General features: G+C 37.6%; 1 protein-coding gene across 1 annotated transcript in view; it reads right to left on the bottom strand.

Moving 5' to 3' along the window:
• LOC110093906 (magnesium transporter MRS2-F) overlaps positions 1–27838 on the bottom strand; it is a 54633-nt gene that overhangs the window by 11840 nt on the left and 14955 nt on the right. The window contains exons 2-4 of the mRNA XM_020818947.2: positions 19213–19398; positions 14855–14983; positions 14452–14597 (exon numbers count right to left, since the gene is read on the bottom strand). Coding sequence (XP_020674606.2) covers positions 14452–14597; positions 14855–14983; positions 19213–19398 — 461 coding nt within the window. The remainder of the gene's footprint in view (positions 1–14451; positions 14598–14854; positions 14984–19212; positions 19399–27838) is intronic.

The following is a 27838-nucleotide window of genomic DNA, read 5'->3' as shown; positions in this document are numbered from 1 at the left end:
CGAGAATTTGACTTTTAATAGGACACAATGGAGAAAAAGGATTCATGTAGCCGACCCCACGTAGTGGGATAAAGGCTTGATGTTGTTGTTGTTGTTGTTGTATTTAATTTAAATATTTAAAAAAATAATATTAGATGCTAAACATATTTATTAAATTTTAAATTTTTTAAATCCCGCATAAATTTTAAAAAATCCTGCCATGGCTTGTGAGCTAGCTCGAGCTCGTTTACTGTGGGATGTGCTCGAGTTCGAGCTCGCCTTTTGAGTTCGACTTGATAAGGTCACTACTCGGCTCTTTTACACCCCTAATACAAGTGCATAAATTCTTATGACACAATTTATTTTGTCAAATTAATCATTGCATTAATTAATCATCGGTATAAAATGCAAAAGAGCATAGTCACAATTATTATTATTTTATTATAAGCCAATTGTTAGTTTATGAGATGACAACCTAGCTCTCAGGCTGCGATGGCATACTAGCACATAAATTTTGGAACCCCTCTAAGAGTGCTCATACTATAATTTAGTTGGATGCAAATACCTTGAGCTTGTTTTGGGAATGCTTTTTGGCATTCTTTCTTTTCAAATCTTCACATATCAGTATTTCAGTTTAGTGGGGAGCATGCAAACGAAAGTATTATAATTCGCAAGTACTCGGCTTGTCAACCATGAGCAAAACACTTTTAGAGTTGATTATCCATCTCTGTTGGGTAGCTAATGACTTTATTTCGAATAATATAACATATTACAGCAACAAGAAAATTACAGAATTAAGACTTGCACATACCTTCAACTAGTTTCATTTGCCTAACTCCCACTAAAATCAAGCATCTGTTTTTCTCTAACCTACCGTCGTGAATCTGCACAGTTGTTTCTAAATTGAATTACTTTTCTTTTCAACTTTCTCAATTAGAGTTTGTTTAGATATTGTTCTTTCAGTTTACTTAGAATTTATCTTTATATTGTTGGTCTTGTTAATGATTTCAACACACCCGTCATCTCCGAGTTTAATACGATGGCCATGTTCAGGCTGAGTAGAGAAGGAAAGTGAGGCCATTTACCTCCAGTCTTCTCCTGTCAAAAAGTGCCCAATGTGGCCAATGCAAATCTTTCTTGCTCTCTCTTGCGGAGAGCTTTCAAGTTATGCTAGAGTTTGCTTCCCGTTATGTCTCCTTTTTGTTGCATATTTAAAACTTCGATCTCTATGGTAAATGCTTATTCCATTTGATTCTGGAATTAGCAATATTCCATTTTATTCTTGAACTAACAATAGGGCATACCAACAACTCTACATGTTAGAATCATCCAGCCAGGGTACAGGTGCCAATACACTAGTTATCAGCAAATGTGGTTTGATTTGGTTGAAGCCATTGGTTTTTTTCATAATATATTTGGTTCAAGCTTCTTTCTGTATAGCTCATAAAATGGCATCCAAAAGAAAGCTTGCTTGCATGTTATTAATATTAAATCAAAGATCAGATTGGAATTCTCATCCGGGCTTGTAATTGAGGGATTTGTAAGCAGAGAACTGTAAGCTTATTGGCCATTTTTATCCTATTAAGGTCAAGTCAGATATTCTTTATTGTCAGGCTGAGTCTATGAAGGTAAATGAAAGAGTCTTGTGCGTGATCCACAAAGTTGTAAAATTGTATTGATAATGATAGATTGGTTCACGTTAGATGCAAATTTAATGAACCCATTCATAGAATGGTCACATGCTTCTGGTCATATCATACCCTATTCACATGTATCACTATCTTCTATGATGCACAGATACTTTTGTTGACCCTCATGTCATACCCAAAGGAACAAAAGGAAGAAGAAAGCAAAGTAAAAATCCAACGTATACATCTCATAACCGTTGGATCCATGAAACATGCCGAACTTCTCCAGGAATTCCACTCAAATCCCGCTGATTCCCTGCTGATTCGGCGCCGTTTGCGATCAGATCCCGTAAGTCGCGTGAAATCGCCTCGATCAAGCCTCCCTCAGCGTCGTTAAATACCGAATGAAGCCAAGGCTTTCGTTCGCTGCTTCCACACGACTCTCCCTCTCAACTCCAAACCGAAGCCATCATCTTCCACTCGAGCAGCCATCGCCAAAGCCAGTCCCTCCTCCGATCTCCGTCCAGCCCCGATTTCCTGTCCCGATCTCCAGGATGACGTCAGACCTCCTCCTCCCTTCGCCTATGCTTGCGTGAAAACTCCTCAAGCCGCACTAAGCCCGACCTCTCCCTCACTTAAGCCAACCCCAATCCTCTGCCCTAGCTCCCGCAGTTGCCTCCCAATCCTCACACAGAGAGAGAGAGAGAGAGAGAGAGAGAGACCTACCTCATTCGACGACTTTCCCTGCTGGTCCGATCGGAAGTAGCAATAGGAGCTCGTTGGCTGTGAAGGTAGCCGGCTACCTTTCACGTGCTTCTTGCAACCAAATCCTGTCCCAAACAGCCCTTTTGGGCATATTTTTTTTATATATATTAATAATATTATTATTATTACTATATTTAATTAAATTAATTATAATTAAATATTTAATTATATTTGATTATTATTATTAATAATTAATTTCAATTAAAATAAATTCTAATTAATTTTTATCATTATTATAGTTAATTATTATTATTAATAATTAACTATAATTACTACAAATTAATTATAATTAGTTATTTTAATTAAAATTAATTATTAATTATTATAATTAATTATGATTAATTATTTATTATAATTAGTTATTTTTAAATTATAATTCTTTTTTTATTATTATAACTAATTGTAATTAATTATAAAAAAATGATACTCTTTCCTCGATCTACGTGCTGACCTCGTGCAGGTATAATTTTCTAAACCCTAAACCTTTGAAAACTCATCCCGGTGCTTCGCCGCCTATGCACGCTTTCTCTAACGTGGTAGGAGGGAATTCGTTGCGATGCTTGCGACGGGACGGGTAATCAAAACCCCATTTTCGGCATTAGTATCGGACCGGAAACCAACTCATGCACACTTTTCTCTAGCGTGGTGGGAAGGGAACCCGGTGTGACGCCTACGGCGAGGCGGGGTCAATTATAAAATTGCTTATTTTAAACTGGTGCCCGAAAACCCATGCACGCCTTTCTCTGGAGTGGTGGGGAATAAATAAATTACGGCCGCGGTGTCCTTGTACGAGGGCACCTACCATGCACGCTTTTCTCTAGCGTGGAGGGAGGCCTAGTTTTCCATAGTTTTCCCCTAAACGGGGGAGACGTTGGGAGGCTGCCGAAATTTCGGGTGAAATATTACTATGCCCGGACCTGTTTTGAACTCAAGAGAACAAGCATTGGGACTCGAATGAACAACAGTGGACTCAGATTTGTGGACTTTTGAACTTGATTGAACACGAGCAGAGGACCTGAACAAAATTCAAATTATTAATCAAAGGTCAAAAATCAAATGAAATAAAATCAAGCCAGAACTGAAATTCAAATCAATATGAAAATGAGCTTAAACTCTACAAGAACTACAACAGAGCTTGAACCACACAAGAGACATGAACAAGCACTTGAACTTATACTTGGAACTCAAACTATGCAACATCAGGGGATCCGAACATAGAACTCAAGCTTGAACTCAATTTAAAATGAAATAAATTGAACAATATAACTTGAACTTGTACTCTGAACTCAAAACTGGAATGAGATGTGGAGAGCAAGGAACTCAAACTGAACTCAAGCTGGATCCGAAATAGAGACTTGAGTTTGAATGGGATGCCAAGAGTTGAAACCATAACGACATACAAGACTCAAGCATGAGCTGGACCTTGAACTCGGGTCTGATGAAATACATAGGACCAGGGCTTTGGATGAATGAACAAATCAGAGTCTAAATGCACAGTTCTCTAAGTTAACAATAAGCTACAAGGGAGAGATGAAGTCCCGATGCACATGAAAGATGTACGAATCCCTACAACAGTCCCTACAATGTCTGTTGATTGAAGAAGGCGATACTCGAGACCAATAATGGAAGATCCATCCCTACAATAAGTACAATCAGCAATCCCACCTGAGATTGGTGAAAGGTGGATATGATGCAGAAACAATGAATATTCTATAAACATTTTCTAGAAGCTCGTAGTGGATACAGCGGTCCCCTACAAATGCATACGAATACTTGTGGATAACAATAGTGTGTTGCAAGTATAATGAATCACTGTGGACATAAGTACGGATCCCTACAAATGAATACTTGTGGATAACAACAGTGTATTGTAAATACAATGAACCACTGTGGGTACAAGTACGAATATCACCTACGATAATGGTGATCAAGATCTTCAAGTACATCGAGTACAAGAGAAACTCGATATACGAAAAAGGATACCCTCTGACAGAAGGGAGTAAATGTTTGAACAAATTAGAACTAAAAACTTCATGGTGTTCCAAAGTCTCTTATCAGTTCTATACTTAAGAAGAAAACAGTTCTGGTGCTCACAAACACCGGAAATAGCAAGTCCACTACACCGAAGAGCCTAAAAAGAGTTCTTTCCAAATCAATGGTCATCGACTCCAAAGTCCAGAAAGTCCCGCCCCTGGTGAATGAGAAAAAGGAGGGGGGGAGTCAACATCAAAATGAGAAGAGGCCTCACAACATCAAGACTATAATGCCATCGGATCCGCAACACTCGTTTTAGCGGACAGAAGGCGTGTATAAGCTCTCAAATGAAAAGTTGTACGCACTCAAATGGCTGTTATAGGCACAACTACAATCATTTCAAAATACCCCTGCACTAGAATTTATATACACAGGTACACAAAGGGGTAAGTACAATCATAACCCGCATGGGCCTCGGCGAGCGCGTTATTGGTACACACGTGACGTCTAGGGATGCTGCGCGGGTCAATAAGTGAATTCAAGTTCGAACCCGATCCTTCTATATAAACCTATAGGAGTCGACAGGGCTCGAACCTTAAAAAAAATACACGGTTGTAGCGACCGGTGTATTTGTTTTAATACATTCATATTAGGTCTTCAAGGCTAATAATAGAGAGAATTCATTAACAAAGGCACGAAGCCTACGAAACCCGATCCTCCTAAGCATGTAAATAGGAGTAGACAAGGTTCAAACCATCAGATAAATATGCGGTCTCAAAATCGACCAAAATATTTATTTTATACATTCATATTAGGCATTCAAGGCCTACAATCAAGAAAATTCGCAAACAAAGGCATAAAGCCTACGAGAAACCCGATCCTCGACCAACAACTTGGCCGATTTGACAAGGTTCAACCAACCAAAGAGAAATGAACCCAAACACCCCGATGATGGCCGCGTTGATTGAAGATCTCAACCGGAGGGGTCAATTTCAGGCATTTTCAAATGTCTCCCAAAAATCCAAAACTCCACCAAAATCCAGCATATTTAAAATTGAAATAAATCCATCAACCAACTTAAAGCAAAATTCATCCGCTATCCGCAATAGTTTGCTGAGGTGGACAAAAATAAAAACTACTCTAGCTCACAAAGAGCCAAATGCCTAGTCGAAAATATCACTATGATCCATTCTCAAACAATCTCCTACTAGTAAGGATGTAGTACGTGTCCTCTAACCGGCGGTTCGCCGCCAAATGACACCGCAGGATAAACGGTTATGACTTGGGGCCCTCTGAACCGAGTGGTTTTGCCGCCAAATGGCACCATGAAATATCAGTTATGCCCAGAGCCAATACGTTACTTATTGACATCAAATCCTTGAGATATGAATCAATAGGATATGATCGATAGGGCACAAAGCCCTTTGTTAACTAAGGTGGATTCAAATTTTTCCCCATAGACAAACATTCACCCCAGGTCTATAAGGTCCCCTTGGACGAAGTAATCCATGGCTGCCGATAAGGATCCTTCTGTCAGATTGGGTCGACTACCTCCTCTGACTAAGTAGACCAGGGACCACAATGGTCCGGGACGACGGAACAATGGGATCTTGATCGGGTCCATCATACATTCCCCCACCATCCACTTTAAGTGTGAGATGGTGCAATTTCTATTTTAAATATCAAAATTCTCAAATTCTCCAATCATCTAAAATGTCCATTGCTGCTACAATATGCCAGATAACACGTATATTATATGTATCTAATTGATGACTAGCCTTAATCGAAAGTTCTCTCTCGTGATCGGGAGGGGTAATTAACTATAGGGGCTTGTGCCTATAGAAAACCAGAACTCAGATCATAAAGTCTTCACAAAATGAGGGCAAATTTTCGGAGCCCACATGGAGTTAAACTCGTACAATAGAATTCAAGTTCGAAAGCATTATTGTGGGCTCTGAAACTTCGCGCCTTGGCCTTTCCTCTTCTTTCGGGGAAGTTTTAACGAATTAGGTTTTGATTCAAATTTTAAAAAGGCAGATTGAGTTTGTAGATAAGACAGTATCCAGAGATTTCACCATCATTTTGCAAGGACTTTATGATCTGAGTTTAGGTTTCCTATAAGCGCAAACCCCTATAGTGGATTACGCCTCTTGATAATGAGAGAGAACTTTCGATTAAGGCTACTCGTCAAACATATATGTAGAGATACGTGGTATATGATGTACAGTAGAAGCATGAGTTTGGATGTTTAAAAAATTTAACATTTAAAATTAAAAATTTCACGACCTTACACTTAAAGCGGATGGTGGGGGAATGGATGATAAACCCGATCAAGATCTCATGGTTCCGTCGTCCCGGGTCATCATGGTCCCTAGTCTATTTAGTCAAAGGAGGTAGTTGACCGAGCCTGACAGAAGGATCCTTGTCGGCAACTATGAGTTGCATCGTAGAAGGGTATCTTGTAGACCTTGGATGAACGTTTGTCTAAGGCGACAAATTTTAATCTATCTTAGCTAACATAGGGCTTTATGTCATATCGATTATATCTTATTGATTTATATCTCAAAGATTTAGTGCTGTTATGGAGCATATGGGATCTAGCCATAACTGCAATTTAGTGGTGTCATTTAGCAGTAAACCACCTGGTTCAGAGGGCTGTGGTCTTAACCGCATACCTGCAAAGCCATTTAGCAGCAAAATCGTCAGTTAGAGGATACATGCTATGTCTTTGCTGGTAAGAGACTATTTGAGAATGAATCATAGTGATATTGTCGATTAGATATTAGCTCTTTGTGAGATGAAGTAGCTTTCAAATTGTCCACCTCGACAAACTGTTGTGAAGGGTGAATGAGTTTTACTTTAAGTATTATGATAGTTAATTTCAATTTTAAATATTTGAATTTTGATATTTTCTTGGAGTTTTTGGTTTTATAGGCATTTGGGTGATATTTTAAGTATATATGAATTAACCCCTCTAGTTAAAATCTACATTCAACACTGTCATCATTAGGGTATTGATGGCTGATTCATTTAATGGGTTTGAACTCTGTCAACCTATAGACAGAGGATCGGGTTCATTATCGATTGCATGCTTTTATTAGTTAATTTTCATTGTTTATAGACTTTGAAGGCCTAATATGAATGCATTAATAAATATCTCAATCGATGGCACGATCATATACTTATTTGATAGTTTGAGCCATGTCAATGTCTATATCCTTGTATAGAAGGATTGGGCTCGAACATAAATTTATCATTTGACCCGCGCAGCAATCTTAGATGTCACATATGTACCCTTAGCACGCTCTTCAGGGCCATCTTATTGTAATGCGATTACATACTTGCATGTACATTTATACTTTCATCGATGTGTTAAGGTGCTTATACATGCACTTATGTGTTTGTATGTATAGACATTACAATGTATTTGTGGGAGCATTTTTTGATACTTGTCATTGATCGGTCATGCGGGTAATTGTCATTTGAGTGTGCGCAACATTCCATTTGAGAGTTTATACACGCATTATATTCGCTTGTATGGGTATTGCGAATCCGATGGTCTGGCATTGTTTAGCAGCGTGCTAGTTCTCCTTCTGTCTATATTGATTGTAGGGTTTAACATGCCTGCTCATATGTTGATATTGAATGCAAGCTGAATTACATTCATCATCAATTTCTCCTTGTATTGTTGACTGACAAACTACTGTATTTTCTAGTATAGTGATTTTCAGCATTCATTGGGAGCTGTTATATTTATTTTGATCAACGCCAAATATAGGGACCTTAGTGTATTTACTGCACAACCTCCATATGTCATTGATGAACACATGATTATACTTATTGCAACTATCGTGCATCTCTTACAAGTATGAACGTTGTGCATTAATTAACATTATTTGTAGGTGATACGTGATGTTTATTGAGGATCCTGTGCACTTACTTGCATGTTGTCAACTATCACTCGTAGGTAGATTAATGTGTGAATAAGAAGTTTCCTCCAGTAACTCGTAGAAACTCGTATGTATTGCAAATATGCTATTCTCGCTTGTAGACGATGTGTTGTGCATACTATGGCCTTCTGCTATCATCTGCAGGCAAGTTGCAGAGGATGTAGATCTTCTAATGTTGTTTGCAAGCAATAGTATTTGTTGCAACTCTTCCACTTATGCTCGTAGGCAAGTTACTATATGTCCATTTGCAAGTTGACTGCTATTGGTAGCAGGGAGACTATTTCCTTTATAGCCTTCTTACTTTTTCATTTGTAGACATGTTATATTCGTAGTACATGCCCGCTAGCAAACTGTCACTACATACTCCTTGCTATTCATTTCTGGGTATGCCATATTCATTGCGCACATTACAAACCTTTTATAACAGTTCGTATGTGTTTGTAGCATATTCTCTGTCATCATTTGCATGCAGACCGATAAATTGATTTGCATGTCATTATTGACTGTTGATTGAGCTATATTCCTCGTCATCCATCTCTTCATATGTGTTGATTGTCGTTACTTGCAAGGGTTTAGTGTATTTTTTTACACTTAAGAGACATCAGTTGTGCATGATCTTTGGTGTTCTTATTCATGAACACACTATTAGATTTGTTGCAATCATTTTGTCTCCCTTCATTGTCCGCAAAGGGGTTACATGTTCATCACAAGTCTTCCCTGCATGAAAATGAACTGTTGTACTTATGCAAGCATCATGTTCTTGCTCAGGATCATGTGTATATGATTGCATTTCCTTGTACGCATATTATTTTTCGTATGCAATGAGTTCCTTATTTTCTCGTTGATGTCTATCCGAATATTTTAAATTCTTATCTAGCATTTGGCGTTCACATTTCTAATATGCATTTATCAAATAAGAATTTGGCTCATTGCATGTTAATTTAAGTTTTGTTTCTTGTAGTCTTGTTGAGTTCAAATTCTTTGTCGTTCAATGTACAAGTTCATGTCTGAATACAATCCCCTATTGTTCTTTTTTTTGTTAGAGTTCATGTTCACTGTGGTTCAGTTTACATGTTCAGTTCCCTACAGTCCAACAAAGATTCAATGTTCAGTTCGTCGTTCATTTGAATTCTTAATTAAGTTTAAATTTTGGCAGCCTCCCGTCGTCTCACCCGTTTAAAAGAAATTCCATGAGTCATAGCCTTACCCTCCACGCTATGAAAGCGTTTCAGGTAGGTGTCAGGCGACACCGCAACCGCATTTCTTCAATCCCCGCTATGCTACAAGAGTGCTTAAGGATAATCAGAGTACCTGTTTAAAAACGCAGAATTTTCTTTTGCCCGCCATACTACAAAAGCGTGTACAAGACCTACCCTTCTTGTCGTAAGCATCGCACTGGACTTCCTCCTACCGTGCTATGAGAGCGCGTATATGGGGTCCTTCGGCTCGTCGCAAACACTAAGAGCGGGATTTTGGAGGTTTTGAGTTAGAGGTCATTATACCTTAATGAGCGAGGTCGGCGGTGTCGATGGCGGCGATGATCGAGGTGATAACAACTACTAAAATGCACAAAAACCTATTTTTCTTTTTCTTTTCTTTCTTTTTCTTTCTTTTTTTAACTCTTTTTTAAAATTAAACTAACACTAATATTAAAGATAATAAAAATAAGAATATTCATATTATTAGTATTAATATTAATTAATATCTCTGTTTAAAATTGTGCAATAAGAGGCGCGCCTCTGTGCAATTTTGGCCAAAAGCGCCTCGAGGCGCACGCAATTTGAGATCTGTTTGAGGCGTCTCACCCTGTGTGAGGCGCGCCTCAATTGCGCAATTATGGTGAGGCGTACGCCTCATCCAATTGGGCCCGCCAACTTAAAATGAGCAATTTTTTTCCCTTATACCCGAATGGTCCAGGCATTTAGCATTTTTCTCCGCTCGCAAGACCCAGGTCATGAAACAGAGACCCTCCCGCACGGCCGGCCTCCCTTCCCGTCGCCTCTCCCGCCGGTGCCGCCTCTCTCCAGCGATCTTAAAGTGTCCGGCCGCCTTGTAGGAGAAGTCCACAAACAATTTTAGGTTTTTTTTTTTTTTAAGTTTTTGGTTAGATTTTTCAAGTGAAATAAATTTTAGGGTTTTTGATTTTTTGAATTGTTTTGTGTGATTTTGGATTCTTTCATTAGGGATCATGGTTAGAGGCAAGGAAAAGGGGTCTGCATCATTGCGGAGGGACCCTTCTTGAAAATATAGTGTACAAGTTGACATAGGCGGCAGAGAGAAGAGCTATGTTTATTTGAAATGCAATTTTTACGAAAAAGTGGTGAAGGGAGGTGTTACCCGCATGAAGGAACACTTATCATACTCGCATAAAAACGTAGCACCGTGTGCAAATGTGCCGGAAAAGGTGGAGGAAATTATTGCTTATATGAAGAAAAGTACCACGACAAAACACTTGCAACAGGAGCAATTTGATGATAGGGTTGAACATGGCGCTTATTTTGGGAGCGAGGGTGGAAAGGGCTCTTCCTCCACTATATATAATAGAGATGCACGGGGTCCTATGGATCAGTATATGACTAATCCATAAGAGGATATAGGACAAGCACAAATGATGCCTGCGGACGGTACTAGAGAGGGTTGACGCCAGGTTTGCATGGATATTGGGAGGTATTTTTTTGAAAATGCCATACCTTTTAATGTTGCTACGTCACCTGCCTACTTCAATATGCTGCGGTCTGTAGGGTTGTATGGGAGAGGGTTGAAGGCACCTTCTATGTATGAGTTGCGAACATGGATTTTAAAGGAGGAGCTGCTGAACACAGAGCATAGCATTGATGAGATTAAAAGGACATGGACTGAGACTGGTGTAACCATTATGTCAGATGGATGGTCTAACATGATGAGCAGGAGCATGATTAACATTCTTGTGAACAATCCCTACGGCACGGTGTTTTTACGATCGATTGAAGCTTCAGATGAGGTGAAAAATGCTACATTCATTTTCAATTTACTTGATGGGGTTATTGAGAAGATTGGGGAGTAATTGGTTGTCCAGATAGTGACTAATAATGCTAGTGCATATAAAGCAGCTGGTCAGATGTTAATGGAGAAGAGGACACACCTATATTGGACACCCTGCGCAACACATTGTATCGATCTTATTTTGAAGGATCTTGGTGACTTACCTCAGCACAAGAGTGCTCTTTCTAGGGCGAATAAAATTACAAAGTTCATCTACAATCACTCTTGGGTCTTAAGCTTGATGAGAAAGTTTTCAAAAAAAGAAATCATTTGCCCTGCAACCACTAGGTATGTTCTTAATTTTGTACATTGCAAATTATTCATACTGTATGTTCTTAGTTCTTACATTTGTGCACTGTGAATCTATAGGTTTGTCACATCCTATTTGACACTGCAGAGCTTGATGGAGGTGAGGAAACCTTTGGAAGCAATGTTTACATCAACTGAATGGCTTAACTCTGCTTGGGGGAAGAAAGGTGAGGGGAAGGAAATAAGAAAGATAATTCTGAATGATAAATTTTGGGCTACTGTGACCTATGCCATTTTGAGCACTAGACCCTTAGGCAAGTACTATGCTTAGTGGATGCAGAGAAGAAATCAGCTATGGGTTTTATTTATAATGTTATGGATGAGGCCAAGGAGTTGATTGCACATAACTTGGGAGGAGAGGAAGCAAGTTATAGGGAGATTTGAGATATCATTGATGCTCGATGGGAGGTGCAGTTACACCGTCATCTACATGCAACGACATATTATCTTAATCTTCAATTTCAATATTCAGAGAAGAAATCTTCAAATCCGGAGGTGAAGCTTGGTCTATATCATTGTATGGAAAGACTAATACCGGAGCAGGCAGATAAAGAGCTTGCAGATTTACAACTTGTTCTATTTCGGAATAAAGAAGGTTTTTTTGGTTTGAATGTAGCAAAAGTAACCATTTCCAAATGGTCTCCAGGTATAGTTATTTTGGTAAATGCAATACACTTTATTCAGTTCTAATTATATTTTTTCTTGAAAACAGTTAAATGGTGGATCCAATTTGGTGATTCCACCTCTGAGTTATAGAGTTTTGCTGTAAGAGTGTTGGGCCTCATTTGTTCTTCTTCTGGGTGTGAGCGAAACTGGAGTACATATAATCAAGTGCAAACAAAGAGAAGAAATTGTCTATCAATACTCAGAATGAACTCCCTCGTATATATAATGCACAACAAGAGGTTAAGAGATAGGAGGTTGAAGAATAAGAGGTTGAAGGATAATGAGCACCCATTGGTGTGTGATGATATGCATATGATAATGAGTGATTCATAGATGATAAGACATATTTGTCATTATCAGACTTACAACTAGAAGATCTAAATATAGATGTCTTGAGGGGCGAAGCAGATCAAGTGGGCACATCTACTAGTACCACACCTCACACATCCACTAGCTCTGCACCACAACAATCAAGTAAAGGTATTCCACAACTTCTTATATGCAATCGCAGTATATTTATAATTTTATATCAAGTGAGCAATTAACATGCTAATGATTTTTTTTCTTATTGAACAGGGAAGAGAAAAGTGAGTCATATTGAAGATGATGATGATATGACATTCATAGATACAATTGGAGAAGAAGATTCCATTGAAGACCCATTTAGTGATGGGATATGATTGCATTTTATATGTTTTTTGTACTTTGGGGGTTTTGTTAAACTAATATTTTGTGATTTTGTACTTTTTGGGACATGATTTTATTGCATATACTTTCTTACTTTCCACTATTTTCATATATAATTTAGATGTTTTTATTGTAAGATACAATATTGCTATTATTTTCCTGCTAGAACCCTTAATTTTTCATTTACGCAATTCTGTGTCCGTGAGGCTTACGCCTCGCCTCACAGAAAAAAACCGCCTCGAGTCTTAATTACGCAATTTTAAACCTTGATTAATATTAATAATATTAATGGAAGATAAGTGTGCTCGGTTTACTGTGAGAGAGGAGATGAAGTTCGGGCTGGTTTTGGGTCAAGGTGGATCGGGCAGAGAGCTTATGATGTGGGATAGGACTGGATTCGGGATTGAAGGGCGATGAGAGGATCAGATCGGCAGTGGGTTGTGCGGCTTTGATGAGTTCTGATTGAGAGTGGCTCGTTTGTGTAAAGCTGCGTGCGGATGGAGACTTCGGTTGGCTGTAGGGATCGAAACAAGTAGGAAGCCGATTGGAGTCTTGCGGTTTCAGCACATTAGAGGTGTTAGGTGTAGGGGAGAAGTTGGGTTGGCCGTCGGACAGGGTAGGTCGGCTAGAGCGAAGGGTTGAGTTCGAAGGGTTGCTGGGTTGAAGACTTGGCTGTGAATTGAAGAAAGGAGAATCGGGTCAAGATGTCAGAAACGGTAGTTTGAGGCGGGTGGGGGTTCGTGTGAGGTGAAGAAATGAGGTGGATTCGGTTCAGGAGGCTGGTAGTCGCGATTGGAAGGAGGAAGAGGTGGAGGGAGGCGGAAGCTGCTGTGGGAGGAAATCAGAGGCCTGAGGGCTTCACGCGTGCGGGAGAGATGTCGAAGCAAAAAAGCTGCGTTCGCGAGTTGGAAAAGACGGAGGAAGTAGTCTCGTTTGACTGAGATTGAATAAGCGAAGCCTTCTTTTCACTTTCGTTTTAACGGCGGGAAAGAGCTGCAATCGAGACAGAGATTGCTCACGGTGGAGACGAGACAGGTCGGCGCCGTTTGCAGGGACGAGCCGCCGGCTACAGTAGATTTCAGTAGGATTTGTGCAGGTGACGTGGATTTTATTAGATTTTTTTTATTTGCTGTGTCGGTCAACAATTATAAATAAAATGCTTAGTATCATAATATCATCCAATGGTAATGCCTAACTTTTGCTATTGCCGTTAATTGCAAAGTTAAGAGAAAAACTACGGATTTTTTCCATGTCAAGAAGACTAAAAATTGAAAATCTATCAGTGGCATCTACTTAATTCCTAAACTCACCTTTTGGATGAAACCAAAAAATAAATAAACGACCTATTTATAAACATTTATTTAACACAAAAAGCATAAACAAATTTTCTCTTGCCTATTTCTTATTAAAACATTCATTCCTGTCAACTAGAATGGAAAATCATAGAAAAGCCAAAAAAAATATTTTCATACCTATGCTCACTCAATTCGAGTTCATCACTACCTATATCAACTCTTGAAGCGGTATCGCCAGCTTGCTGATTAGCTAGTTTTTCAGTTAAATACATTTCAGCCATATCCGTGTCATCATCCAAGAGGTGTTCAAGTTCATCCCTTACCTACCAATATATAAAGTTGAGGTATTAAGGATTGAATTACACGTCTAAAGCACATGCAGCATAAAAAAGTAATCAAGAAAGAACAGTTATGCTGCAACTAAGCATTCACATCAGAAATTAATTCGAAGGAATGAACAATGCAGGATCATTTTCACATGAACTTACTATACAGAATACGCTACTATGGGGCTTATATCAAACGATAAATGAAGGTGAAAACCTACATTTTGCAGTTAGACAATTCCTTGGCGCCTTACCTTCTGCACACGACCAGAAAGTGCAACAAGACGGCTTTTTATTTGTCTAACACGCTCAAGGTTAAGAGTGCTGATTTTTGAGGTCAGCTCGTCTAAAGCAGGGTATGCCTCTTGTTCCAATGTCAATGTCTGAAAGTAAAATACTTTTAAAATAAGTCAAACAAGATGAAATGGAAATCAAACAAGAAAACTAAGAAATGCCCGAGTTAACAAACTGTTTTTGGAAAATTAAAATATGCAGAACTTTTCTTTTCAATCGCAGTTCTAGGCAAGCCAATTCCAATTGAATTCCTACATGTGTTATTGTGTCAATTCATCCACAGCAAAAAAAATTATAACTTTATCTATGAATCACTTGCCATTCATGTCTTTAAATTAATCAATTAACTAGCACATATTGTAAAGCAAGTCAGCATTAAAATATTAAAATAAGGGCTGGTGATTGGCATGATGGTTTAACATACGAGACAACATAATTTCCTCAAACTCCACTGACCATAACCGGTGGAGGAATTGTTCTTAAGTTTGGAGTGGGAATAAGAGAGAGGGAATAATATTAATGAGATGAAGCAAGAAAATAATCGATTGGGTAAATCTTTATATCATGTATTTATCTTTGAGCTAGGGGATACTTTTCTCTCTATACAGTCATAAACATAAATGAATTGCAGCGAAAAAACAAGAACTTGTGTGATTTTTGCATTCTCGTAGTAGATAATTTTTTCTTATTTTGATGTTCACCATTACTCCTAAGAAAGCACCTTCCTAACAACTATCTTCAGCAATATCACCTCAAAAACTGCATTCCCTGCAACATAAAGGCAAAAGGAATGATAACCCCTAATTAACAACAAAATAATATCCTCTTATATATATATATATATATATAAGCACTATCACCTCAAATATTGCATTCTCTGCAACATATAGGCAAATGGTATGCTAAACACCTCATTATCAACAAAATAATATCCTGTTTACTGTCGTTTTCAACTGCTAAAATCTGCACAATAATATTATATTCTTCAACTATTTGATCATAGAAAGTTATTTGTTAGACCAGTCCATTGGACTGATCCAGCCGGCCCATACAGGACTGGCCTAAGCGTAACAGAGGCCTCCTCCATGAGCCGCACAAATAGCACTGTCCAAACGAGTAGATTAGGGAGGTTTTAGGAAGGAAATTTGAATATTGGGATTGTTTAGAGATTTTCTTTTGGATTGTATGTATTAAATAGTTTGTTTTCCTAGGGTTAGGGCATCTTGAATTTGGCGAGATCTCTCATTTTTTTTGGGCTCTAGCGGTGTCTAGAGATTGGGAGAGATTGATCCTCCTCTTGAATAGATGAATCAATTGTATCTTGCTATTTTTCTTCCGTTAGTTGGATTATTGCAACAAAATCTACTATTTTTTGATTTTTTTCCAATGGTTTTGTGGATTGTTCTCGCTGTTTTTGTCTCTATTGTTAGGGTTTACTTGAGATTTTCAAGTATTTTCTAACAAATTGGTATCATAGTGATTTTGGGATTGTTTGGGGGATTTTTCTAAGAAAAATAGCGGCTTACTATTAGCTGGAAGGGGGTTGTTATGCTGTTTTTTAGAATCGAAATTAAGATTTTTAGTCCAACAAAAACCCAGTATCGATGCAACCAAGAAAGTGAATGCGTTGGAGTAACGCCTCAAGAGGGAGATCGGTCAAATGAAATACAAAATTTCATATTTACAAACTCAAGTTTCAGATTTAAAGAAAGAAATTTCAGTCATCCATGATAAGATCGATTCAAGTTTTTCCATCCTGGCGGAGATGTTGAAGAAAGTGCTTGACGACCAAAACAAAAAAAATGTCGTCGGAGGTGAGGGAAGTCACGATCAGTGAGGGAACTGGAGAAAGCCCTAAGTTTATAGACGAAGGGAGAATCAGGAGGTGGAGATTTCAAAAGGAAAACAAAAAAGGCCTACCATAGGGCCTATTCCCAGGGAGGAGTCCGATAGAGAGTATGTGAAGAGGCGTGAGGCGGTTGGATAGGCGTGGAGGGATGTTGAATTTGAAAGGGGGGCTGAATTTGAAAGGCAAGGACTTAATTATGATCGAAGAGGTGTCGAATTTGAAAGGAGAGGGGTTGAATATGATAGAAGGGTGTTGAATTTGAAGGGAGAAGGTGGGCTTGTGATGAAAGGTTTGATTGCATGTGGAGAAAGGATGATTGGCACAATTGGGGGGAACCACTCCTTGGGGAATGAAAAATTTTGGAGTAAGCAAAGTTAACGGAAGAGATCTGAGAGTGAGAAAAATTAAGATGCCTATGTTTGAGGGAGAAGATGCACATGGGTGGATTTACAGGGTGGAAAGATAGTTTGCTTTCAAAAGATTGACGGATGAGGAAAGGATGACGGTAGTTGGCCTATGTTTAGAAGTGAAGGCTTTGTCTTGGTACCAGTGGAGGGACATGCGGCGACCCATACAGAGTTGGAGGGAGTTTAAGGATTGCCTGTTAGAACAATTCCAAACCGGTAGGGGAGGAGACTTCTACGAGTAGTTCTTCGCCTTGACAAAAGATGATTTGGTGATAGAGTACCGGGAGAGGTTCGAGTATCTTGCTATTCAATTAGACCGCCTTGCTGAGACCATGTTAGACGGTAGCTTCATGAAATGATTGAAACCAGAGATACGAGCAGCAGTTAGAGTGATGAGGCAACGTGACTTGGGAGGGCTATAGAGCTAGCTCAGTTGGTGGAGGATCAGAGAAACTTGGAGAGAGAAATGAGAGGCAGTAGCTCAGTAGGCTCGTATAGGATGACCACCATTTTTTTGGCATCCAAGAAGCCAACACTGGATAATCTTCGGGGGACTTCAAAGGAAAAGACTGCAGGAGGAAGACCTGGGGACAACTTCAAGAAGCTCGCAGAAACGAAAATACAGGAGAAGAGGGTGAAGGGGCTCTATTTCAGATATGACGAGAAGTATACTTTGGGGCACAGGAGTAAGGACCGAACTCTTCAGAATCTTACCGTTAATGATGACGAGAGAATGGAGGAAGGTGTCATCTTTCCACCTTAGGAACAAGGTGGATATTTGGGAGAGGAGTATTGTTAGACCAATCCATTGGACCGGTCCAGCCGATCTAGCTCAAGAGTAACAGAGGAGAAACTCTTCCGCCTTTTGTACAAGTAGCACAAACCGCCTCGTCCAAACGAGTAGATTAGGAAGGTTTTAGGAGAAGTTTAGGAGGGAAATTTGAATGTAGGGACTGTTTAGAGATTTTCTTTTGGATTGTATGCATTAAATAATTTGTTTTCCTAGGATTAGGGCATCTTAAATTTGGCTGAAATATGAGCTCTTAATTTTTTTGGGCTCTAGTCGCGTCTAGAGAATTGGGAGAGATAGATCCTCCTCTCGAATAGAGGATCAATTGTATCTTGCTATTTTTCTTCCATTAGTTGGATTATTGCAATAAAATCTACTGTTTTCTAGTTTTTTCCGTTGGTTTTGTGGATCGTTCTCGCTATTTTTGTTTCTATTGTTAGGATTTACTTGAGATATTCGAGTATTTCCTAACATTATTCTAAGGACCACTCACTACAATAAACAAGCCAGTATATTTTTGTTACTGACATGATAACGCCAGAACATGCAAACAAAACTAAAAGTCTGAAATTGTAATCTTTCTTCTTCAAGATAATTTTATTTACTGACTTTGGTCTCAAAATATGCTCAAAAATAAAAGTTGAATTGTGTTCCATCAAGAAAATGAGCGTTTGGCAAATGGAGACATGAAAGGGCCAACAATAAATTGCCTTGACACAATTTAGCGGGAAAAAAGGCGCTCAAAGGATTACAGAGAAAATGGAATGTCAGGAATACTTCATTAGTATTGCATGCATATGAAAAAGGATAGCAACAGAGTAATTTACAATCTAGTTGGAATCAATTTTTTAGTTTCTTGTCTTTTTTTTAATATGAAAATATATGTTTGGTTATAGCATGATAAGTATGTTTGATTTTTAGTTTTAAAAACAAATCATGTAATTTTCAAAAGCAGACAAGCTAACTGTTATATAGTTTTACTATTTTCAAAATATGAACTTCTAACCAACGGATCTCATGCACCATGTTAGCAATCTTCAGCCAACCCACGCCCACATCAAACCCTCTTCCAAAAAACAAAATAAATTAGTATGATTTCAACTAAAAAAAAAGGTATATTAAGATACAACAATATTTTTATTTCATATCAAAACAAAAACAAAACAAAACAAAAATAAAATAAAAAGAAAAAAAATCCCAAATGGCACCTTAGCAAATAGGCAGAGAACGACATATCCTCTCATAACATTCCCAGAGTGGGTAGACACATACCTCTGATTCAAGGAGTCTACAAGCCGATTCAAGACAGACTTCAAGTGCTCTGAACTCAAAAGGTAACACATTGGTACCCCCATTATTGTATGCATCCGAATTGGTTCTAGGTCTGCCTGTTATTGATTCATAACTTGGGACAGCCTTAGCAGCCTGATCAGCATCCGTATCACTAGATTCTGCAACCTTCGCATGGAAAAATATTCAAAGATCACACTACATAAGGATGTCTTAAAGCAGATTATGCTCTTCTAAAATATACAGGAACAACTATGACATTAATGATATGGAAGGGTGGCAAATGGCAGTTGAACAAGAATATTGGCCAGGACATAAAATAATGTTTTTTGTTGCTTTGGTGCCACCAATTATACCGCTCTAGTCAGCGAATTCAAAATTTTGTTCTCGTCATGGAAGGATTAGAATTCATAAAAATTAGATGAACTATTGCAACATAGCAGGAAACTCTCTTTATTAATTGTCCAATATTCAACACATTCCTCGAAACAAATATAGTTACAAAGCATAAAACCCAGTTGGACTGGCAAGTTGGAGACCGAACAGATATATGAGAATGAAAAACACGAGAATATAAGTTAATGGGGATTTAGTGGCTATGTTACCTCTCAGAAAACAATTTACACTTCATGTAAGCCAAATAATATTTCACTAAAATGTAAGAATTAAAATTCATACAGAATTCGAAGGAAGCTGAAGTTTTCTAGGATGAGCAAGTTCATAAAAACTCAAAAAATTGTTTTTTTAATAAAATATATCAACATTAAAATTTAGTTAAAATAATTTTATGGACTTAATCTAGTTGTCCATTTGGTAGGAAAATCATCAAATTAATGAAAAGATAACACATCCTTACTATGTGAGAACTTTTGAGAGTAACTATAGTAGTATGGTTGATACACATCGGCTTTCGTAAGTTGAGAATAAGCTTAAGTTTGTCACCCTTGAAAAATTATTATAGAGGGCGGATTGAGTGTTGCTTTGGCATTGAGTAGCAGATTTTACTTGAATATTTTCATTTGTTTTAATATTTTACTATTTTGTGAAGATTTGTACCCAATATAATTTGCTTCGGATTTGGTGGTAATTTAAAAATAACCACCCCTTAGGATTATATTCCTTTTCAATGTAGCCATCATTGGGATAATACATATATGGCATTTGGATGTACAATTGGAGAGCTTAATATGTGAAAGTAGACTCATCCAATCATGATGTGCACTAGCCACACCCATTGTAAGGGTTTTTGTATGATTGGACTTTAGTATCAAATAATCTCAACCCTTCGCACTTGCTTGCATAGAATCGAATTCATAGAATTATGTCTTATCAACTCTAGTATTTGTGATGATGAGAATTTGACTTGAAAAGTGGGTTTTACGACCTGACCCCATAGGCAAGGTGGTCCTCTTGAGAACATGTGTATATGTTAAATTTGTGTTTAAATTTTAATATGGGCATGAATTTTAAAAATAATTATATTTTTCCAAAATAAATGCATGCTATTTGGAGCAGTTCAATTTATTCACGGTCCATAGAGCTTTCTAAGACATTAAGTTTGAACATCTAGAATATTTGTCAAAGGAAATGTGATTGGATATATTTCTTAAATGACATCAGGCATTAGCATGATGCATTGGCATGCTTTCAGTGCTTTTACACAATGCACTTATATACTTTTTGACGCATTATAAATGAGTTTGAAAGTTTTCTCGTGATACATGCCCATGATTTGAAAAATTACTGAAAATTTATTGTTACCTAGAATGTTTTGTCATTAGAATACATGCAATTTTGAAATTTTATAGATCGCTGATGTAGACAAGGGGGGGTCAACACTAGTCCAAAATAAATCAAATTTTGGCTTCCCTTGAGTCTAGTAGTTTAACATATTTGAGCTGAACTTTTAGTTCATTTATGAGCTGGACTTTAGTTTATTTATTGAACTAAGGGTTAGCTCATTATGAGCTAACATTTTAGTTCATTTTTTATCTTTTAATTATGTTCATTTTATGCTTTTTATGTTTGTATTTATGTTTGTCTCTTGAAATTCCAAACCGGCCTTTGGAATTCCAAGATTTTTTTCCCCATGAGGTGGCCCTTTGGCTTCCTCCTTGGCTTTTCGTATTTTGCATTTTGCCCCATGCAATTCCGGCCGGCCGCTGGCTGGTTTTCCCATGCCTGGGCTCTTTCCCGAGGCCATGGCCCCTTGGCTCCCGCTCGGCCTCCTTGGCTCCCGCGGTGGCTGTTTCGGTTCCTGGTATGGGGCTGAATTCCGTGAGCAAGGGGGGGGGGGAGGATTTAGGTATTTTAATGCTTAGGTTATTGTGATAATTAATGTAATATGTCTTTTGGTCTTCCCCTTTCATACCTATATATATGGGGGGTATTGTAATGTTTGAAATAGTGAATGTGATATGTGATTTCTGGAAAAAAATCTGTTAACCTGCGGGTTGCTTGGAAATCCTGCGGGCTCTTTCCACCCTTTCTTCTCGGGCTTCTAACCTCTTTCGTCTCTCCGCAAGTGCCACTCCACCTATATCTTTTTTCTCCAAGGCAGCAACTTTAGGGTGTCGTCATTTTGTCTCGAGTTGAGTTTGTGTTTTTAATTTCTTTTTATTTCTTTAATTTGAAATGTAAGAGGTTTGTTCGTCTACTTCTCGTCCTTAGTCAATTTCGTCGGTAGAAGTCCGTCGTGTCTTTTGTGATCGAGGAATATAGGGTCCCCTATATTTTTTGCTCGCATCATTTTGGTATCAGAGCAAGTTAGGAAATCCTAGGTTGGTTTGTCGAGTTTTGTTTTCAAATCAGTATTTGTCAAAGTTGTGTCAAGTCAAGTCAGAGTTTGTGAGTTTAGTCAAGTCGTTAGTCTTGTCTTAAGTTTTTAGATTGAGTCTTGTAATTTTTTTTTATTGAGTCAAAAAAATGGAAAATACCAAAAATATGGCTACATTCCTGGAAGAATGCGATCAACATAATCCTGATGTCCCACTTTCATTGGACAGATGGTTACCTACAGAAGGAGATTCTACTGACCCACTTCAAGATCATCTCTACAAACTGTAATATCACATGTTCCTATGTGATCAAAAATTTGAGAAGTACAAAAGGTATCTGCAACAGCAATTTGAAAAAGAACAGGAAGAAATTCTGAAAAGGTTTGGTGAAAAACTTAAGGAGATCGATGAACAGTATGCACCGCCTCAAGAGAATCATCAACCAATTCATCAGGAGCTGAATTCGCAAGAAGGAGAGTCTGATGCAGACAAGGGGGGTCAACACTAGTACAAAATAAATCAAATTTTGACTTCCCTTGAGTCTAATAGTTTAACATATTTGAGCTGAACTTTTAGTTCATTTATGAGCTGGACTTTAGTTCATTTATTGAACTAAGGGTTAGCTCATTATGAGCTAACATTTTAGTTCATTTATTATCTTTTAATTAATGTCTTTTATGCTTTTTATGTTTGTATTTATGTTTGTCTCTTGGAATTCCAAACCGGCCTTTGGAATTCCAAGATTTTCTTTCCCCATGAGGTGGCCCTTTGGCTTCCTCCTTGGCTTTTCGTATTTTGCATTTTGCCCCATGGAATTCCGGCTGGCCGCTGATTTTCCCATGCCTGGGCTCTTTCCCGAGGCCATGGCCCCTTGGCTTCCGCTCGGCCTCCTTGGCTCCCGCGGTGGCTGTTTCGGTTCCTGGTATGGGGCTGAATTCCGTGAGCAAGGGGGGGAGGATTTAGGTGTTTTAATGCTTAGGTTATTGTGATAATTAATGTAATATGTCTTTTGGTCTCTCCCTTTCATACCTATATATATGGGGGTATTGTAATGTTTGAAATAATGAATGTGATATGTGATTTTTGGAAAAAAATCTATTAACCTGCGGGTTGCTTGGAAATCCTGCGGGCTCTTTCCACCCTTCTTTCTCATCCCCTCCGGAAATCCTGCGGGCTCTTTCCACCCTTTCTTCTCGGGCTTCTAACCTCTTTCGTCTCTCCGCAAGTGCCACTCCACCTGTATCTTTCTTCTCCAAGTGCAGCAACTTTAGGGTGTCGTCATTTTGTCTCGAGTCGAGTTTGTGTTTTTAATTTCTTTTTATTTCTTTAATTTGAAATGTAAGTTTGTTCGTCCTACTTCTCATCCTTAGTCAATTTCGTCGGTAGAAGTCTGTCGTGTCTTTTGTGATCGAGGAATATAAGGTCCCCTATATTTTTTGGTCGCACCAATCGCCTTACGTCCTCTTGAATGCAAAAATTGTAGATTTTATGGTTTTTGCAATCTAAGTTCTGATTTTATATTCAAAATAGTGCATTTTTTTGCTTGCTTGCATTTAGCTCACATAAGCATTCAGATAAACCCTCATAAGGGTGTTCAAATAAACCCTCATAAGAGTGCTCATTCCCCTTTCATTAGAGGTTCTAACTTCATCATTTTTATGTTCAATTATAACGCACAATTTTAAATGCTATAGAGGTTAATGTGCAAAACCCGAAAACGTCGATCTTAATCATTGCACGCATTTCGATGCACCACAATGAGATTTAAGTGAATTTTTAAAGTCGTCGGATATTGACGAAAATAACTTTATAAAATAGTGCATAAAATTTCGAGCAAATTGGTATAAGGGACTTACAATGAATTTCACATAGATTTTAAATTAAAATCATCGAAGTTATAATTGGGTTAACAAATTACTTAAATGTCCTTAAATATATTAAAGCGAAAATAAGTTATGTAAGGGCAATTAGGACATTATGCATTTACCCCTAACCGCCCACTCTTAAGGGGACCGAAATCCATTCGGTCCCTCATTTGTTTCGTTAGTCCGAACCGAAGGGAGAGGGAGGCGGAGAGAGGGGTGCCGGGAGCAAGGCCACGGTGGCTTCAGCGGTAGTTTTCGGTGGCAAATTTTGGGGGAAAATGTAGAGGAAGGCTAAGGCAGAGTTAAGGTATGTTCTTAAAGCAAGAAATCCACTTTTCCCCATAGATTTTTGGAAGAGAAATTTCTAGGATTTTGCTAAAAATTTTTTGGGAAACTTATAGGGAATGTTAGGGTTAGTATTTTAACCATAAAAATAAAGTTTTCCCCAAATTTTTGTGAGTTTGAAAAAATTAGGGTTTACACATTTTTGGATTTTAAGAAAATTTCCTTAATGATTATTGTTCCAATGGACCTTATGAATGTTTTTAATGGTGGAAATTAAGTTTTTAGCAACAAAATTATTTCTAATTTTTGTAATTAAAATATTCCGAAAATTTCATAACCTAATTATTAATTAATTTTAGGAGAAAGTTCGGCATGGTTATTAGATGAAATTAGTGAATTTTAGGTTTCCTAAAATTTGGATTTTTAATAAATCCGAAAATAGAATTTAAATAAGTGGTTATTGAAAATGTATTATGATTAATGCTTAGTATATTTGTATTTACATTTATACTTAGGTGTTGATTATAAAAGGACGCTTCGAGCATAAGAGACGTCGTTGAGGTTTATACTTGTGAAGTAGATACTTGTATTTAAAGTAAATTCATGTTTATTTATTTTCTTTTATGTTAAATAAGACATATGTTTAGTTTATACTTTTTTCTTTTCATGCAACCTTCTCATATTAGAATTATATGCATTTTAATATTTGTACTTACACTTATTGTTACATTAAATGTTAAATAAAGTTAAGTGAAATGGCATGCCCTTTAACTAATATCTAGGTAAACATGAGAACATTTGAAACATATATGAATTTATGAATGAATTAATCCCTATGATAAATATTATGATTGAATATGCATGATGATCCGGAGTACCAACTGGTAAAGGATTCTTCGGGGCAAAACGGTAAAGGGCTCCTCGGGGCAAATTGGTAAAGGACTCTTCGGAGTAAAAGAAATGGTTGGCAAAAAATTGACAGTGTACCTGATCAGTACAAAATATTGGTACTTTCGGGACAAGTGTATAATTATATGATTAAGCATTTTATGCATTTATGCACTTAAAAATAAAAGAAAGGTTATGAAGAAAGAAAAATTTTATGAAGAAATGAAAAGCTTAAGAAAAGTTCAAAAAAATTGAGTATGAAAAAGGTTATACTGTATATGCATATTAAATGTCATGCATGATTTATTTTACTTTTTATAATTCTTATGAATGAAAAATTTATGCTTAATATTTTTTTTAATGTTCATGAATTTATGCTAAATACTTGTTACCTATTGAGCGTTGGCTCACCCCTGCTCGTGGAAATGTTTTTCAGGAGAGACTACTAGAGAGTGATGGCTGAAAGTCCGATTACCTACCATCGTAGAGGATCCCATGATGACAGGTTTTTATGGTTGTTTATGTGTCTAGTGTTAGTATATGTGAAAGTTTATATATTGAGGACTTTTTAAGGTATTGTTATATTTTTAGATTGTTATTTCTGATATTGATGAAACTTCTAAGTTTGATGCTTAGTGACTCTTCCTATTATTAAAAATTTGATGAACATTTGCATATGTTTAATTATAAATGAAATTTTATATGTTACTGGACGACTTTTTATTCCTGCACCTTTAATTTAGGCTAGCCGGGCCGGGTCGTGACAAGAATGTTATCAGAGCCAAATATTTAAAAATACTAATCAATATGAAAGAGCCTTTAGGATAATTGTATGGGTCATATAACGTATATGATGTGTGTTGTATGAAATTTATGAATTTTTGACTTAAAATATTATGTTTCGTCTCAGGGATATAGATCCTGAGTAGAATGTCATTGATGGCATTGGGAATGAAGAATGAATGGAGCTACCAGATATGAACCCTGAGATTGATGTCACTGATGCCCGCTATAGGTGAAACAAGGAGGGTGCTACATGTAGTAGCAGATCCTACAAGAGGTAGCAACAATGCCACAATGAAGTCATTTGCTCATATGAAAGCAATGATGACTCAGATGATTAAGAACTCCTAGACTCAGGCCAGTGGTAGTGGGAGTAATCCCATGGATAAAAATTTAAAGCTGTTTCAAGATATGAAGCCTCCTTTATTTTTATGTGGTGGACCCTTAGAGGCAGACAATTGATTAATGAGGACAAAAGATTTTGGAGGATATATCTTGCCCTAAGGATAGGAAGGTTACCCTTGTTGCTTATGTTTTTGACGGTGATGCAGAAAGATGGTGGCGAAGTTAATTACAAGAGATATTTGGAGGGCAATCTAGCAGTCAAGTCTCATGGGGAGAATTTATGAAGGTATTTAGAGATTGGTTTGTACCCATATCAGTTAGGAGACAAATACAAGACAAGTTCGATAGACTGGTTCAGGGGGATCATTGCATTTCACAGTATGAAGCCGAATTTACTATGCTATCCAGATATACCCCTCACCTGATACCAAATGCTGAAGAAAAGTGTCACGGCTTCTTGTCTGGACTGAAGGATATTATAAGGTAGCCTCTAATACCTTTTGGGATTGAAGACAATTCCATTTTGGTGGAAAGAGCTAGAAGGATTGAAATGGACTTACAGGAGACTCAAATGAGGGACTTTCAGAAAAGAAAAATTGAGGGTAGGCCAAAGCCCACTCAGTCTGCTCAGTCTTCTCAGTCTGAAGTGTCTACTTGGAAGAAACTCAGACCCAGCAATTCTGACAATAATGCTTCAGCTGCTATATTATGTAATAAGTGTGGAATGATGCATAAGCGAGAATGCCTCTCTGACACTAACACTTACTACTGGTGCCATCAGCCATGACATATAGCAAAGTCTTGCCCTCTTCTGGGAAAGAAATCTACTACAGAGGCCAGGACAAGCAATAATACTCAAAGGATAGCTGTCAGATCAAGAAATGTGGAGTCTATAGCATCTGTTCCATTTCAGGGTCAAACCCGTCAGAATGTTCAGCCTAGGGTTTATGGATTATCCCAACAAGAAGCTAAGGGGTCTCCTGATGTTGTTATAGGTACGTGATTTAATTAATTGTCAATGCAAAATTTTTATATATTATATCGGTGGAAAATGAATGTTATGTCTTTTATATGATTAGGGACAATATTAATATGTAATAAGCCTGTTAAAGTCTTATTTGATATTAGAGTGTCACACTCCTTTATTTCAAAAGAATTTGTTAGATTTGCCAATTTGTTTCCTACACTCATGCTGAAATCATTATCAGTTTTAATGTCAAATGGAAACCAAATGGAAATCAATAGATGTCATGTGGATTTGAGGATAGGTGATGAGAACTTAGAAGCATATTTGATTGTTTTGTCATTATCTGGATTAAATACAATCTTAGGCATGGATTGATTATTTTGTCATTTTGTGACTATAGATTATAACAAGGAGGTTAGATTTCAAGTGTTAGGAGTAAAAGAATTTAAATTTCAGTGAGATGGAGGAATAATTGCTATTATGGTTTCATCCTTAAAAGCTTATCTTATGTTGAGGAAAGAATATGAAGACTTTTTGGTATATGTTAAGGAAGAGAAGAAGAAAGAAAAAGAGCTGAAGTATATTCCAATTGTACATGAATATTCAAAAGTGTTTGCAGATAATTTACCTGACTTACCTCCAAGCAGGAAAATAGTTTTTCTATTGAATTGGTGACAAGAGCTGAACTTGTTGCTAAA

The sequence above is a fragment of the Dendrobium catenatum genome, unplaced genomic scaffold (genome assembly GCF_001605985.2).
Source record: "Dendrobium catenatum unplaced genomic scaffold, ASM160598v2 fragScaff_scaffold_1728, whole genome shotgun sequence".
Lineage (NCBI taxonomy): Eukaryota > Viridiplantae > Streptophyta > Magnoliopsida > Asparagales > Orchidaceae > Dendrobium > Dendrobium catenatum.
The sequence above is the reverse complement of the archived record's forward strand: the minus strand, read 5'-3'. Positions and strand labels throughout refer to the sequence as shown.